The sequence below is a fragment of the Cryptococcus neoformans genome (assembly GCF_000091045.1).
Source record: "Cryptococcus neoformans var. neoformans JEC21 chromosome 5 sequence".
NCBI classification, from domain to species: Eukaryota; Fungi; Basidiomycota; class Tremellomycetes; order Tremellales; family Cryptococcaceae; genus Cryptococcus; species Cryptococcus deneoformans.
In genome coordinates, this window is record NC_006687.1 from 360,001 (window position 1) to 373,831 (window position 13,831).

Sequence of the window (13,831 nt, forward strand, 5' to 3'; positions counted from 1 at the left end):
CCCAGCTTCCTTTCCATCCTCGCGAATCGTCGACACATCTCCGCTGTCTGCTTGTCAGGCAAAGATTCGAGGGCCCGCTCATAAATTGGTCGAGTGGCAGGAAGGCCAAAGTTGGCAGTAGCCTTGGCGATGTAGATGGTGTACATCTCAAACTTGTCAGAGTCTTGAACGGTCGACGCAGCGCGGTCGTAGATACCCATTGCTCGCTTGGCAAGACCATGCTCCTCTTCGAGTTTGGCGTACATAAGATAGAGAGGCTTGCAGAACTTTTCAGGGCAGTTTTCGAGGGCTTGTTCAAACAAGTCTCGAGCACGTTCGAGTTTCTTGCCGCCGTATCGCTTAACAAATTTGGAGAGGTAAATATTCCAGATCTCGAAAGCGATGGGGAAGTGGAACAGCTCAATTCCTCGCTCGTACACCTTGAAACTTTCCTCAAAGTACTTGTTCTCCTCCAAAAACGTGGCGTAATTGACAATGACTTGGGCGTTGGCTATCTTGAGCTCCATGATCTTGTCATATACTGCTTTGGTGGATTCGACGGTGCCAATAGACTCTTCAAGGTCAGAGTAGTAGGACCACAGTTTGAGGGATTTGAAAAGTCGAGACTGGGGAGGGATGTTCTATACGAACGTTAGATGGGTCATGCAGAGAACAGGAGCCTGCTCACATCATCGTAATAATTGATTTTGGTGTTCTTAGGGACAGTTGTCGCCCGCTGCATCAATCGAATGGCTTCCTCGTAGTTCCTAACCGCACATATTAGCATTGCCCTTCGACATGCAAGAGGACGCTTACTCATTTCTCAACTCCATCTCAGCCCACTCGCACCAAACCTCTGCCAATTCATCAACCGCCTTGAAAGGCACCTTTGTGGCTCGCTCAAAGATCTTTCTCGCTTGCTCCAAATCAGGCTCATTCCTTGGCTCTCCATTGTCGTCCTTGCTTCCACCTTCTTCATAGAACTTGGCGAAGTTGACATACAAGGGGTAGAGAGGTCCGGTAGCTTTTCGGGGGTTGATGGTATCGAGTGCCTTGACGTACGCTTCAACGACCTTCGCGTCATCGTCGCCATGAAGGGCAATACGCTTTTCCCACTCGACCACTTCATTGGGGTTTCGACGGAGGAGCACATCGTTGACAAGGAAGGGTCGGCGGTCCATCAACTCTTCGAAACTCTTCATTCGCTCATCCAACTCCTGTTCAGTCTCTTCCGCGTCAAAGTCTTCATCTTCAAGATTATCCTCGTCAGCAAGAGCATCCATGAGAGTGGAGATCATAGTCTCTGAGAATTCGGCGTAGGCGTCGAAAATCTGAGTAAAGTCTCGAATAGTCACCACAGCTGCAAGACCCCTCTCAAACGTCGCAGTGGCCCTTTCAAACTCTCCTCTCTTGATCCAATAAGTAGCCAAACCAGTCCACAATCGACCAGCTTGGTCCTTGTAGACCTGAAGACCATCCCTTTCGACGATACCTTCCACATCAAGTAATCGAGGGTTTGATGGATCGGTATCTTCATCGTAGGTCAATTGAGTGGGGGCTTGGGCTGAAGCAGCGTTGACAGGTTTGAAGAGTTTTCCTTGCTCAAGTGGAACAGGGGGGCCCGCAATGCGCATTAGACGACCGTTGATGCTAGCGGGCTCTTCCTGAGGCTGTTGCTCCTGCCCTTCCACCTGGGGCTGCTCCCCATCAACCTTTTCCTCCACTGCACGTTTTGTTCTTTGCAACTCGAGTGTACCTTCTTCGTCCATACCGATCTGATCGGCATACTTTTCCACAAGTTCCAAAAAGTCGACAAACAATTGGTAAGGAGATTTGCCCTCCAGAGAAGAGTAGAGATTTTGTTGTGCGCGGCGAGCGATGGAAAGGAGGTATTTGGCTGCAGCGAGAGGGCGAGGCTCTTCAGCTTCGAGGAGATAGGTGATGTGTCGTTCTGTTAAGCTCGGGTCGACCTGGGTCGGATGTCAGTGTCAATCACAATGGAAAGGACAGAAACTGACCTTGAGGTATCTTCTCCAGACCCTCTCACCAGCGTCCCCGCCAACAATCTCGGCCCAGCGGAGATATAGACCCCAGACTCTTCCATGCAAACTGGGAGGTAACGTCCTCAACGCCCTATCAAACGCCCTCCTCGCGTACGAGCCGTTCTTGAAAACAGAAGGACACTTAGGGTGCAACAAGACGCCCAAATGAAGAAGCCATGGAATTGGCAAGTTGGGAAGACACATGATCATCCTCTCACCGGTCGCAACCAAGCTCCTCCATTCGGCATAACCGACCACGGGGTCGAGACCGCCTGTCCACTCGTGGGCTTCTTCGGCTCCGTCTAAAAGCTCTCGAACGTTGGTCTTGTACGCGGCACCTCGTTTGGCTTGCTGGGATCGCGCTTCTTTGGCATCATTGGTTAGTTCTCCCAACACATATGATTGACGGGTAAGGTAATACGCTTTCCAGAGCTTGTAGCTGGTCGGGAAAACGGCGATGGCTCGCTCGTAGATCGATACCAATCGCTGCAATCCGTCTCTTGCATTTTTGCTCGCCAACGGCCCGAGAATCTCCTCCTCCGGGGAAAGCACGCCACCCTTGGCAGGCTCATCGGCAGCGATCTTCTCCTTGACGTTGTGGATGTAGGAGAGCCATGAACGGAGGTTTTCCGGGTTGTGCAGGAGGTCTTCTTCGACAGGGAGGTCTGCGGAGGGGATGAGGTGTGGGTGGGTGATGGGGGTGGGGATGGGGAGTGTGAGTGGGAAGTGGGAAGTGAGGCTGTCTACGAGGGATGTGGATGCCATGCTGTCTGGCTCCTGGTTTTTTATGGATATGTATCAAATGGCTTGTGCCGTGAAATGTTATACGGCGGTTCACCAAATCCCTCCTCGAGAGACTCAGCGGGATCAAATCTATCCCACCTATTCTTCTCTATTGCCGCCGCACTTTATACACTTCTGTCCCTAATTATTCATGCATGCACAGGAGTAATGGCCCCACGCAGGATGCCCATAGCCAGAGCTTCCTTACAGGCAGCTATAGAGCATATCTCTTCCACCCCGGGATCCTTCTCCTTAGTCGACGCCGATGACGGCTGGCCCTTTCCCCGCGACTCTCGGTCGGGCATACACCTTGCTATACTCGACTCTTCATTCAATCCGCCTACATTCGCCCACCAAGCCATCATATCATCTTCTTATCCAGTGCAGGCTAATCCTTATACCGCACGCCTGCTTCTTTACACCCCCAAGAATGCTGCCAAAACACCCACTGCCAGCGATGCTACTCCCCTCCAACGTCTTGAGATGATGTCTCTTCTCTCTTCCTCACTCCGCTCTCTTCAAGCTTCCCAAACCCAACAAGAAAGTATCGCAACAGCCCTTATACACGCACCGACGTTTGTCGCCAAAGCGTCGATATTGCGCTCATATCTCGTCAACGAGCTCAACCTCGGACAGAGAGGCGAGGAGGCTGAGCTGAGCTTTTTGGTAGGGATGGATACTTTGCTACGGATATTCGATCCAAAGTACTATCCTAAAGGAGAGATGCGCACCAAATTGGAAGGGTTTTTCCTCCCTCCTCCAAGAGGCGCAGGTGCAAATCTTGTCTCTGCGCGACGTGGGACGACTCTTGCGGACAGAGAGTTTGAAGAGAATCTTCTAAAGAGGGACGACGTGAAACCATGGGTGGAGAATGGGAAAGTAAGGGTGCTCGGTGATGGTCGTGACGGCTGGGAAAATGTCAGCAGTACGCTCGTCCGAGAGTGTGTAAGAAAAAGTGATTGGGAAAGTGTCAACAAGCTGTTAGGGGAAGGAATGAGCATGTATATTCAGAAAGAAGGATTGTACTTTGCTTCCAATTAATCAATACTATGCTAGATGCCATCCATGCTATGTGAAATCCATTATTACACCCAATAAAAGAAAAATCTATTCTCCCATGATCTTCTTCAACAACTTGGCTGCTTCCTCTTTACTCTCCGTCTTTCCACACCACTTCATCTCTTCAATCCCCCAGAATCCATCCCTGACATCAACCCTCTTTCCCTTGAACCTTGCCACCAATACTTCTGGCACCTGCACGCCCCAAGCTTCCATATCCTTTATCACACCCACAATCTCTTTTCCAACGCCTTCTCTCAATGCTTTTTCCGGCATATCCAAACCCCAACGCTTCCAGGAGCACTTGATCAATGCCTCAAAGTACTTTTGCCCCTTGATACCTTCCATTTCGCTCTCATCTACCCATCCATCTTCCCATCGGCCTTTGACGGTTTCATGCACCTTTATGCCCAAGAGACCAACGGCCAGATCGGGAGCAAGCCGCTCAGAACCTCGCGGGAGACGAAGACCCTTGATGACCGAGGCCTTCCCAGATGAAGGGAAGAAGGAATGTTGCGAGAAAAGAAGGAGGACGGTGGTAAAGAATTCTTGTGGAAGTCGGAGGGTAGAAGGAAGCACAGACAACTCTGGATGTTCCTCCACCATCTCCTTCCACGCGACACCTTCCTCATACAGCCCGACATTGTAAAGTCTCTGACCGAGACCGGTCTTGCCGGCCTTCTCCATCCCTCGAAGAAGAGCTACCCATACGTGAGGTGTCAAGCGTACCGATCTTGGACGACCATTCTCGCCGATTTCGATACCTTGAGATCCACGATCGTCTGATGAGGGTACAGTGGCGGGGCCACGCGAGTGAGCGAGGTAGGGTATAAGGGTATACACAAGAGATGTGAGGCGAGAGAATTGGGAAGATGCGGTAAGGTGGGAGATGAGCGCGAGGAGGGACGATTCGTTGGCTTCTGGGCTTGCGCCCTGTTCTTCACCATCCTCGTTTGATAAAGCCAGATCAAATTGAACCTTGTTACCGACGGTTTCTCCTTTGCTTTTGGAGAAGAATTCTCTCTTATCCACCCTATCCACATTGCCTAAACTTCCAAACAACATCTTTCCAGCATCATCTGCCAACTTGTTCTCCCTCAGCCTTGACGCGCCTCCTAGGATAATATTCCAATTTGACGGGCTGCTTTTCCCCAGCTTGAACACACTCTTCATGTACAACATCAACGCGTTCAGTAGGTTGGGCGCCTTGAGAATGCGGAAAGCATAGGACAGGAGGATACTGCATGATGAGAGTGTCAGCGGGGGGAGTTTGTAAGGACTGTCTAGGGGCAAGGTCGGGATAGGAGTGACCGCCACGGCGGTTTCTTTGGACTCGGGCATTGGTAGACCTGGGGTTCTCGCTTTTTCCGCAGTTTGAGCTGCCGCGATCAAGCGCATGCTCTCCGCCGAGATGGGTGGACTCCAAAGCAAACTCATCAACATTACATGCATCTGCGTGAACGCAGTGTAAGCCCATTCATCCTTCTCGGGCTTGTCCTGCATACTCTCCGGGTAAACGTCCGGCTTGAACGGCGCGGTATGACATGCTTTGAGCAGTGGGCCAAGAGCCAAGATGGGGAGTGTACGCGAGAGTACAGTGTTTGCCAAGATGGCAAGGGCGCGCATAGAAGAGGCAAATTCGTGGGGGGAGGTTTTGGAAGGGTCAAGTTGGAGAGAGTTGACAATGTTGTTTAGGAGTGAAGAGTGTGGAGCGGGTACGACGGATGGTGGGGATGTAGCGAGAGGTACAGGAAAGTTGCGCATCTTTTCGGGCAAGGCGAGCTGCTGCGGATGCCAAAGATCAAGACGATCGTGGGGTGAAAGGACTTCACCTGGCCAACGCCACGTTCGTACACCTGTCCACCACCTTCCACCATCACCCTTCTTCCATCCTCTGGGAGGTCCACCACCAGGATGGAATTCTTCCGGGTTCGCACCTTCTGCTACACGTCCTTCTGTGACCCACTCCTCAACAAGACCAGTGTAGATCTTGGCTGCTAAATGTGGCTGTCCCTCGTCACAACATGAAGAAATGATAAGTTCATATAGTTCTGGCGTTCGGGAGTAGCGCACGTCTTGAAGTATGTCGAGGATGTCAAGCAAGGTTTGAAGACGAGAAGCAGGCGGGGGAGACCTTTGCTCGGCGACCGTCGGCTGGAGGTTGGGAGCAATCGCTCGACGTTTAGACGACGCTTTGCTCATGTGGAAAATGGAGCGGTTCCCAAACAAGATACGAAGTGTTTTTGGGCTAACGATCCGACGACGAGCCATCCGCGGAGCACTCTGCAACGCCTGAAGGACAATGGCCGACGCGAGATTGCCTTTTTTCTCCCGGATCAGGTGATGCACGATTGTATGCAGCTCGAGACGCGACAATGAAGGAACAAGCTCATTTGTCCTTATTTGAGTTTTTTCCGCTGCGCCCTCTATCGACCTGACAAGTGACGCCGCAAAAGCTTGGGGCGCGGCATAACTGCCATGAGACAAGGAGCTCAGCTTTTCTCGCAGAAATCTGGCAGCTTCATGACCTTGTGCTCGGCCCATAAATGAGTAGCTCGGAGGCTGGTAGGGTATCCTGGATGGCCCTGCGCCGTACGCAACACCGTATGGTATTGTGTGCTGCTCTTCGAGGGTATGAGCAAACGCTGCCGAGGATGAAGTGCGGCGTGGGGAGTGAGCTAGGCTGAGTCTTATGCGGATGCGACGGAGCATGCTGCTCCTGGTGAGCATATGGGATAGCGGATAGAGAAAGTTACTCACGCTGCAGGTTCGCAGAGGCTATATATGGCTCTCTCGTTACGCCGTTGGGATTTTTGTGCGGAAGAATGTAAACGGCGGTGGACTGTTTTTGGTGGACGGCCGTTCTGCATTTCGGAAAATCACGAAACCACGGCCACTCTTCCGATAGACTGACGATGTTACGTAACAAGAACATCACGTAATACCACATGGACGGTTTGCCACTCGCCCCATCGTCGTCGCTCCTTTGAGTCGATCCATCCTGCTCACTGTACATGATCCCCATCACATTCCACGCTGACAACTCACTCCGCCACACACTACACCTCCCTAGCGCATTCACTAGCTCCCCATCAGACACCATCATCCTTCCCCGCCACCCATCCAGCCCACTCACCCGGCCTCCGAGGAATCCCCAAAGAACAAACACACTTCTCGTCTCCCCCGCTACTAGTGTATTGGATGTCTACCTTGTCGGAGTATGTCTCTCTGCCCGTTCCATTTCATCCCCCCACTTACTCTCCCCAGCATGCCCCTCCGCCCCACGCTTCCTGCGCCCCGCCAGTCACATCGCTCCCACGTGGCACTCTCCCAGCCCAAGGCTGCTGCTCCGCCACCCTCGTCCCGCCCCGTCACTCCCTCCCGCCCCAGGGGCGACATTCCACGCAAATCCTCCCAGCCGCCCTCCAGCTCCAGGCCGTACTCGCCTGCAGGAGATATGTCGGATAAACCGCCCATGACGCCTTCTCCCAGACCTCAAAGGAGGCGGAGAGGCGGGAACAAACCTTCGGCCCAGCGCGCACAAGCTTCCGCTCCGGCCGTCATGGCTGTAGATGGCGAGGCTGTTGACAGAGAATCTGGCAACTCTGGCGAAGACTACGCGCAGGAAGATGAAGACGCTCTCTTCGACCTTCTTGGAGTCGTCTCTCCGCCGAAGAGCGTCGAGCCGCCGGCGCAGCTAGAGAACAGGCCGGGTCTCATCGTCCTTCCCAAAGGAGAAGGTCCTAACGCTGTCAAGAGGCCGAGAAAGACGCGAAAGTCCAAGAAGACTGTTGGCCAAGACTCAGAGCTGCTTGTCAAAGGCAACGATGGTCTTGCACGACCCAGCGCTCAGCAAGACGGTCTGCCGGTTGACCCGGCGCGTAAGAGCAAGTCCAAGAAGCTCACTAAGCCGCATCTCGCCGCAAGAGCCTCTGCTCCTCCCGCCCCAGTCCAGACCACCGCCAACCCACCTACTCTTGACCAGCTTTTGGCTTCCACTATACCCACAGCGCCTTCACCCAAGCCCCATGCCAAAGGTGTGCAGCGAGATCGGGATGACGGTACCTTTGAAATGTCTTCATTGAGTCAAAATCTTCCATCCGATATGGAAGATTCCGGAAATGGGCAGCAGAAGAAAGGAAAGAGTAAGAAGAAGGAAGATGCGGGTGCAGTTTGGGATATGCCTGACGCCATCGGCGGTGGTGAGCTTACCGTGAGTATTCCCTCGTCAATAATTATCCCCTGCTCACCGTTATTCCCAGTGGCAGCAAAAACTGACTCAGACGGAGACTCCCACACGCACCACTCGTAAATCGTTTCAGTCTGAACGTAAAGGGAAATCCAAATTGTCCACTCTGTATGACCCCAATCGGGCTGCCGACAACAACGGTTTTCTCAGTCACGCTAAACACCTCTCCTACGACTCTATCCCTACTCAACTCGCTCAGCCTATCTCTACCGCACAACAACGACTCCCCATCTCTGCATTTGACGGGCATATACCCTTCCACACCGGGTTCAACGTCCATCGCCCCCCCCAAACCCCAGCAAAATCGGTTGCGTCCGTTCACGGCAACTTGTTGATGGGTGAGGGAGCTCTACCCGTCATCCCTGGTGACTTCCCCAGGATCAACGGCGCTGGCGGAGTACCAGTCGGTGGACCCAAGTATGCCGGACCTACGTTCCACAACAGTCCTCATGCGGCGACGTTGAGCAAACCCGATTTAGAAGATTTTTAGATTTTGGGACTCTGGGGGCTCTTGGGTTTGCATATCATTGGTTTTTTTTTCGACTTTTGAAAATCTTATCGACAACGGCCCTCTTTTTAATCCGACATCTCTACAAACCATTCGACAATTTCGTTTTCTCTTTTTTTCCCTCTCGACCCATGCTCGATTCTTGTTGTGCTACCTATTACCCGCTATCACTCATTCTGCACTTTGCCGTCGCACCACCGTCCGACACTCTTTCATACCTCCGATCTCATATCGGTTATGTGTATATTACAACCTCAGCAGTTCAAGTTTCGACTGTCTACAAGCAAACCCTCATTTATTTCAACAAAACACAATATCATGATAGACAGAGAACAAAGCCAGCAAACCATCAAATTGTGGTATTTATCTGTACCCATTTTCCTCATGTACTGTACAATAACTTGTACTTTTAGCCCGCCTGCCACCTACCTCCCTGCTCCCTTTCCAAAGGGGCCACAGTCTGGCGAGTATGTTGGGCTTTCTTGCCGACTTCTTGCGATCCGTCACTTCCTCCATAATTATGATTTTTTATTACCTTGAATTTACCGATTCTTGGTCTTTGACGTCCTCCAAAGACCGTGGAGTAGCAGTGTGGCGCAGGGGATGATGGCGATGAGAGAGAGGGAGATGTGGCGAAAGTGGAGAGGGTTATAACCAGTGGGGTGGAAGAATGACATGTCGCTCAACCGGCGTGTACAGTAGCGGATGGGGGTGAAGATGCAACTTTTTGCCTCATAACCATGTACATGATTCATTTCCTGATCATCACACTGTAACGTGCATACGGCTTTGCATTCAAGGTGCTACATATTCAAGATTCATATAAACTAAGCTGATGGTGATGATCCAAGAATTTCCACACTGTAGAGAGTAATTCGGCCGTATTGGTCTGATGACTTGTCAAACTCAAACTTGAGCTCCTTCAAGAGAGGCAGGCCCGAAGAATTGTCACCAGCAACTCCCTCGGCTTCAAGCTCGGAAGGAAGAGCGCCTGAAGGAGGGAAGGGGATCCTATAATAGACGCCTGTTAATAACCTTGCAGCGAAGCACTAGTGTAAAAGCCGACTTGCTCAAAGATCTGCCTCTTGTTCCTATCCTCTGGATAAACCTTCCCACCCAACTCCAAGCCCAATCTGATCACACCTTCCTTCTCCGCGTCCTTTTCCTCTGCGACCCACACACTCACACTAGTGCCCACAAATCCACCTTGAAAAGTGAATGCGACGTGCGTGGCGGCTACCGGTGCCGGGAAAGAGAGTTGGAGAGAAGATGGGGCTGTAGATGACCATGGTGGGTTTTCGCCTGAGGAGGAGGAAGGAGACAGGAGGTGTTTCTTGGAGGAGCCAGGGAGGGTTGTGGATACGCTAAAACAATGTGAGATGGGTGAAGTCCGCGGGATGGTAGATGGACATACGTGAGCTTTGTGCCCTCTGGGAGTACATTTGTGAGTGACATGGCTATGGATGGAAGGAGGAGATATATGCATGCATGGGAAGAGACAATGCCGTACTTATTATTATACACCCCAACTAATCATCGCTGGGTAAATGACGATCAGCTCCCATATAAATTTCCCACGCTCGCACCCCGACATTTCCGACTGCATTTTCCTGGCCTCTACTTTTCACCGCAACAAACCATTAAAACATCCCATTCGTCCAAAAAAATGTCCCGTCCTGCCCTCCTTCGTCCCTTCGCATCTATTCCCAGACAATCGTTTGCTGTTCGTGCTCCTGCAGCCGCCGGTATCAGGTTCATCAACTCCAAAGTTGGTTCTACTCGCGGTGCCGGTGCGGTCGACTACCGTGTTCTCGAGGGTATGGATGGTTTCCTCCCAAAAGAAAATTTTGACAGGTTGAAGGAGTGGCAGCTGGGTCTTTGGGAGAGATTACAAGCTGAAGTTCAGAGTGAGTCGGGGATTCGAATTTTGGGATGACGTCGAGTACGAAAAGATTGGCCAAGACTGATGGATTTCGATTAGACAACCCTGGATTGGTGGAGGTGAAGCAAAAGTGGGATCGAAGCGGGTTGGATATTACCGACTTATTGTCTACCACAGCCAAGGACAGGAGCTTGGGTCTGGCGTACAACTATGGAGCTTTATTGGCCAACAACTCTTTCTTCTTGGAAAGCCTTGTGAGTGATTTCTTTTTCTGGTGATAATGGTCCTATACTCATATGACCTACAGAATGCCGGAGAACCCATTGAGCCCAGCAAGGTTTTCACTCCTGTGTTGGAGAAGCTTGAAGGTTACGCTGAGGGTATTATTGGTGGTGGCTGGTTATGGGTAGGTCATTCGTGAAATCCAAAAGTCCATGTCACGCTAAATAACGATACGCCTCTGCTAGATCGCCCGAACTGGCGACCACGAGGCTCAGATTGATATTATCCCCACTTTCGGATCCGGTACCCTCCTTGTCTCTGGCCGAGCTCAACGTTCAGGTGCCGTCTTTGAAGAGCCTCTCGCATCCAGCCCCGAACCCCCCGTCGTTACCTCTGACATGACCGGTCCTTCCCCCGTATCTGCTATCCCTGAAACCACTGCTCCTCCTTCCGTAGCCTCTCAAGGGTCCAATCTCAAGCGAGGATCTAGCATTTACCCTGCTCCTCTTGCCGTGCTCAATCTTTTCGAGCTTGCGTGGTTGGGTGACAAGTACGGCGTTTGGGCCAAGAGGCAATACGTGAGGGATTGGATCAAGAGTGTAGACTGGAAGAAGGTAGAGGAGAGGAACTCTCAAGTCACTGCCAAGTAAGGTGATGGCTGCTGCGATAGATGGATGCAGAAACTTTCCAAACTAATCCCAATCGCATTGTCGTTGATGTCTGATATATCCGTTGACATTATGCTTCCAGTTCAATATCTAGCAGGCGAGAGTGACTACACCTATCGTGCTTATACTGGTCGGCCAGAACTTGCCTAGCTTTTTGCTCTCAGCCACAAGTATACCCCACACAAAGAGATTTGCAACTGATGAGGCTCGCGAGAGGCGAGACACGAAGTCATAATCTTTTACGTAATAGTAGCGGCTAAGTTTGACTTCGCCAAACAGCTAATCGACATTCCGTCCTCTCGTTTGTTCTTTTTGGTTTTCGTTGTGTAAAGTGACTAACTCCGAACTCGATCTCTCAGAATGGCACAGCTTGCTCTACGAAATACGGATCAACAGTCCGGAAGTTTATAAACATGGAATCTTTCACATCGCTGCTCTAGGCAAGTTATACGACTAGGGCGTGCCGGTTTTCTCACCGGCCTATCCCCAGGACTCTCACCTCGCAGCGACAGTCTGACGTACATAAACCTGGCCGTTTGCCTTTTGTCTTTCCCCCCATACTCTTCTCTTCATATCTTCTAGCTACAGCACTCTTCTGCGCTCACCACAACTCCTTTACACACACACACTTACCTAACAGCTCTTTTACCTTGTAGTCCCACCAATCCAAACACTTTCAAAATGGGTTTCCGTCGATTTCTCGCCTCCTTACTCTGCGGTAGATCCATATCCTTCCCCACAGGTAGATTGTGTCTAAACTAAGTATACTTAGTGTCTAAGGCTCAGGCCGACACCGACTCTATCCTCCCCATCACCAAAGACTTTATCACCAGCAGCAGCTCCATCTCTTCTGCCTCCACAGCCAGTACTCGAACCAGCAACCGCTCTCAAGAAATCCTAGACAAGGCCTCTGGCCGTACCATGGTCCTTCAAGAATTTATCAGTTCTGAGGAGACTTATGTCAACCTCCTCGAAGAATTTGACGATATTTACATCCAGTCGGCCTGTGCACCCCTCATTTTTCACACAGGTGGAAAACTCTCACGCCAGGTGACTTTTTACACGGCCCTTACTCTGGAAGAACGCAGAACGATGTTTAATGGCCTCCAGGAGATTCTTAGCCTTCACCGCACGCTTGTACTTCCCAAACTCTTCGCTGCCACCCAAGTCCTTCTCACGCAAGGTGACGACCACGACGGACTTCGCTCCACCCATACAGCCTTTGAAGTCTGCCAAGTGATTTGCAAATTTGCTGACTGGTTCAAGATGTATTCTGCTTACAGCGTGACTTGCGATAATGCGACTGCCAGACTTACGCAATGGACCAACGGAATTAACATGGTCAGGCAAGACAAGAATCGTGTGCAGGCGTACTTGACCAAGTGCAAGGTCAACAAAAATCACTCGCAGATTAATATGACTGGTTACTTGCTTCTTCCTGTCCAACGCTTGACTCGTTACAAAATGCTGGTGAGTATCTCGCCCCTTTTACGAATAAAGCTGATTCCTTTTGATAGCTTGAACAACTCGAAAAGTACACCCCGGCCCCTCCAAGTGGAGCCAGGGACTACATCGGCGAGGCTTTATCCCGCATCTCTACCATCCTCGTTTATGTCAATGATTATAAACGCGATCTCGACGCTCGCTCCCGCCTGTGTCACTGGGCAGACCAAATTTCGTCTGTAGGACCTTCGCCTCTTGTTCAACCTCATCGCACATTGATTCGCGAAGGACCCATCAAATTCATTGCCCGCGGTGCCTTGCCCCAAAATACTTCTAAAACACTCAAGCATCGCCATGTGGACGAATCAAAAAGGAGTATTGGGACCGTAAATAAGATGTGTATGGCAATACTTTGCCAAGATTTGCTTGTGCTCGTCGATAATGTTGCAAATAAACAAAAGGGTAAATTGGAGTTGGTAGATGTTGTGAGACTTAGTGCGATGGGCAATGCGAGAGTGGAATGGGGGAATGTAGTCGTGTTTGAAGCGTACAACAATGTGAGTCATCACAGCCGTTTTTCCGACCTGCGTGTACTATTATGTCCTGACGCTTTTAGACTGAACAGGTCTCGTATTATCTTCGAGCGGACGACCAAGAGATTGCTCAGGGTTGGGTTGATGCTATCAACCAGTCAAAAAGATCATAGAATTGTCAAGCTCCTTTTGATTAGAGCTTATACTTGACGCTTACCAGCATACTACTTACTGTAATTCCTTTTAATATGAGAGCTTCGTAATTCTTAAGCTCGCTATCTCTAGATATCGGCAGGGCATTTTGGTTTTCTGATTTGATTTTGAACTTTGTTTGTGCTTCTGTGATGACCATATACTTATTCTATAATCATCCAGGTTGTTTTTGTGGCATTATCATGCATGTATTCGGATTTTTGCTGCCCTTGACGAGACCGGAAGACTCTTTACGCGACTAGTACTAGTA

General features: G+C 50.8%; 7 protein-coding genes across 7 annotated transcripts in view; 4 read left to right on the forward strand and 3 right to left on the reverse strand.

Annotated features, from left to right (window-relative positions):
• The window catches only part of CNE01310 (spliceosome complex protein, putative), a 3,376-nt gene extending 560 nt beyond the window's left edge, over positions 1–2,816 (reverse strand). Inside the window, exons 1-4 of the mRNA XM_570716.1 lie at positions 1,998–2,816; positions 796–1,949; positions 668–746; positions 1–620 (exon numbers count right to left, since the gene is read on the reverse strand). The exon at positions 1–620 is cut by the window's left edge and continues 98 nt beyond it. Coding sequence (XP_570716.1) covers positions 1–620; positions 668–746; positions 796–1,949; positions 1,998–2,786 — 2,642 coding nt within the window. The 5' untranslated portion in view covers positions 2,787–2,816. The remainder of the gene's footprint in view (positions 621–667; positions 747–795; positions 1,950–1,997) is intronic.
• Positions 2,817–2,957: 141 nt separating this feature from the next.
• CNE01320 (hypothetical protein) lies at positions 2,958–3,884 on the forward strand. Its single transcript, XM_570718.2, has one exon. It carries the CDS (start codon positions 2,973–2,975, stop codon positions 3,843–3,845), a length of 873 nt encoding a protein of 290 aa, XP_570718.2. The 5' UTR covers positions 2,958–2,972; the 3' UTR covers positions 3,846–3,884.
• CNE01330 (expressed protein) lies at positions 3,831–6,715 on the reverse strand. The gene is made up of 2 exons (XM_570720.2): positions 6,624–6,715; positions 3,831–6,576 (listed from the first exon to the last, which is right to left on the reverse strand). The coding sequence occupies exon 2, from the start codon at positions 6,573–6,575 to the stop codon at positions 3,912–3,914; it is 2,664 nt and encodes an 887-aa protein (XP_570720.1). The 5' UTR covers position 6,576; positions 6,624–6,715; the 3' UTR covers positions 3,831–3,911.
• Positions 6,716–6,890: 175 nt separating this feature from the next.
• CNE01340 (hypothetical protein) lies at positions 6,891–9,357 on the forward strand. The gene is made up of 3 exons (XM_570724.2): positions 6,891–7,081; positions 7,131–8,076; positions 8,126–9,357. The coding sequence occupies exons 1-3, from the start codon at positions 7,065–7,067 to the stop codon at positions 8,600–8,602; spliced, it is 1,440 nt and encodes a 479-aa protein (XP_570724.1). The 5' UTR covers positions 6,891–7,064; the 3' UTR covers positions 8,603–9,357.
• A 24-nt stretch (positions 9,358–9,381) lies between these two features.
• Positions 9,382–10,120, reverse strand: CNE01350 (expressed protein). Its single transcript, XM_570726.2, has 3 exons — positions 10,035–10,120; positions 9,691–9,984; positions 9,382–9,631 (listed from the first exon to the last, which is right to left on the reverse strand). Exons 1-3 carry the CDS (start codon positions 10,073–10,075, stop codon positions 9,448–9,450), a joined length of 519 nt encoding a protein of 172 aa, XP_570726.1. The 5' UTR covers positions 10,076–10,120; the 3' UTR covers positions 9,382–9,447.
• A 134-nt stretch (positions 10,121–10,254) lies between these two features.
• CNE01360 (hypothetical protein) lies at positions 10,255–11,412 on the forward strand. Its single transcript, XM_570728.2, has 4 exons — positions 10,255–10,527; positions 10,602–10,756; positions 10,810–10,908; positions 10,970–11,412. Exons 1-4 carry the CDS (start codon positions 10,287–10,289, stop codon positions 11,372–11,374), a joined length of 900 nt encoding a protein of 299 aa, XP_570728.1. The 5' UTR covers positions 10,255–10,286; the 3' UTR covers positions 11,375–11,412.
• Positions 11,413–11,562: 150 nt separating this feature from the next.
• On the forward strand, positions 11,563–13,766 carry CNE01370 (expressed protein). Its single transcript, XM_024657179.1, has 6 exons — positions 11,563–11,693; positions 11,752–11,832; positions 11,883–12,110; positions 12,165–12,862; positions 12,910–13,392; positions 13,452–13,766. Exons 3-6 carry the CDS (start codon positions 12,074–12,076, stop codon positions 13,539–13,541), a joined length of 1,308 nt encoding a protein of 435 aa, XP_024512822.1. The 5' UTR covers positions 11,563–11,693; positions 11,752–11,832; positions 11,883–12,073; the 3' UTR covers positions 13,542–13,766.
• The last annotated feature ends 65 nt before the right edge of the window (positions 13,767–13,831 follow it).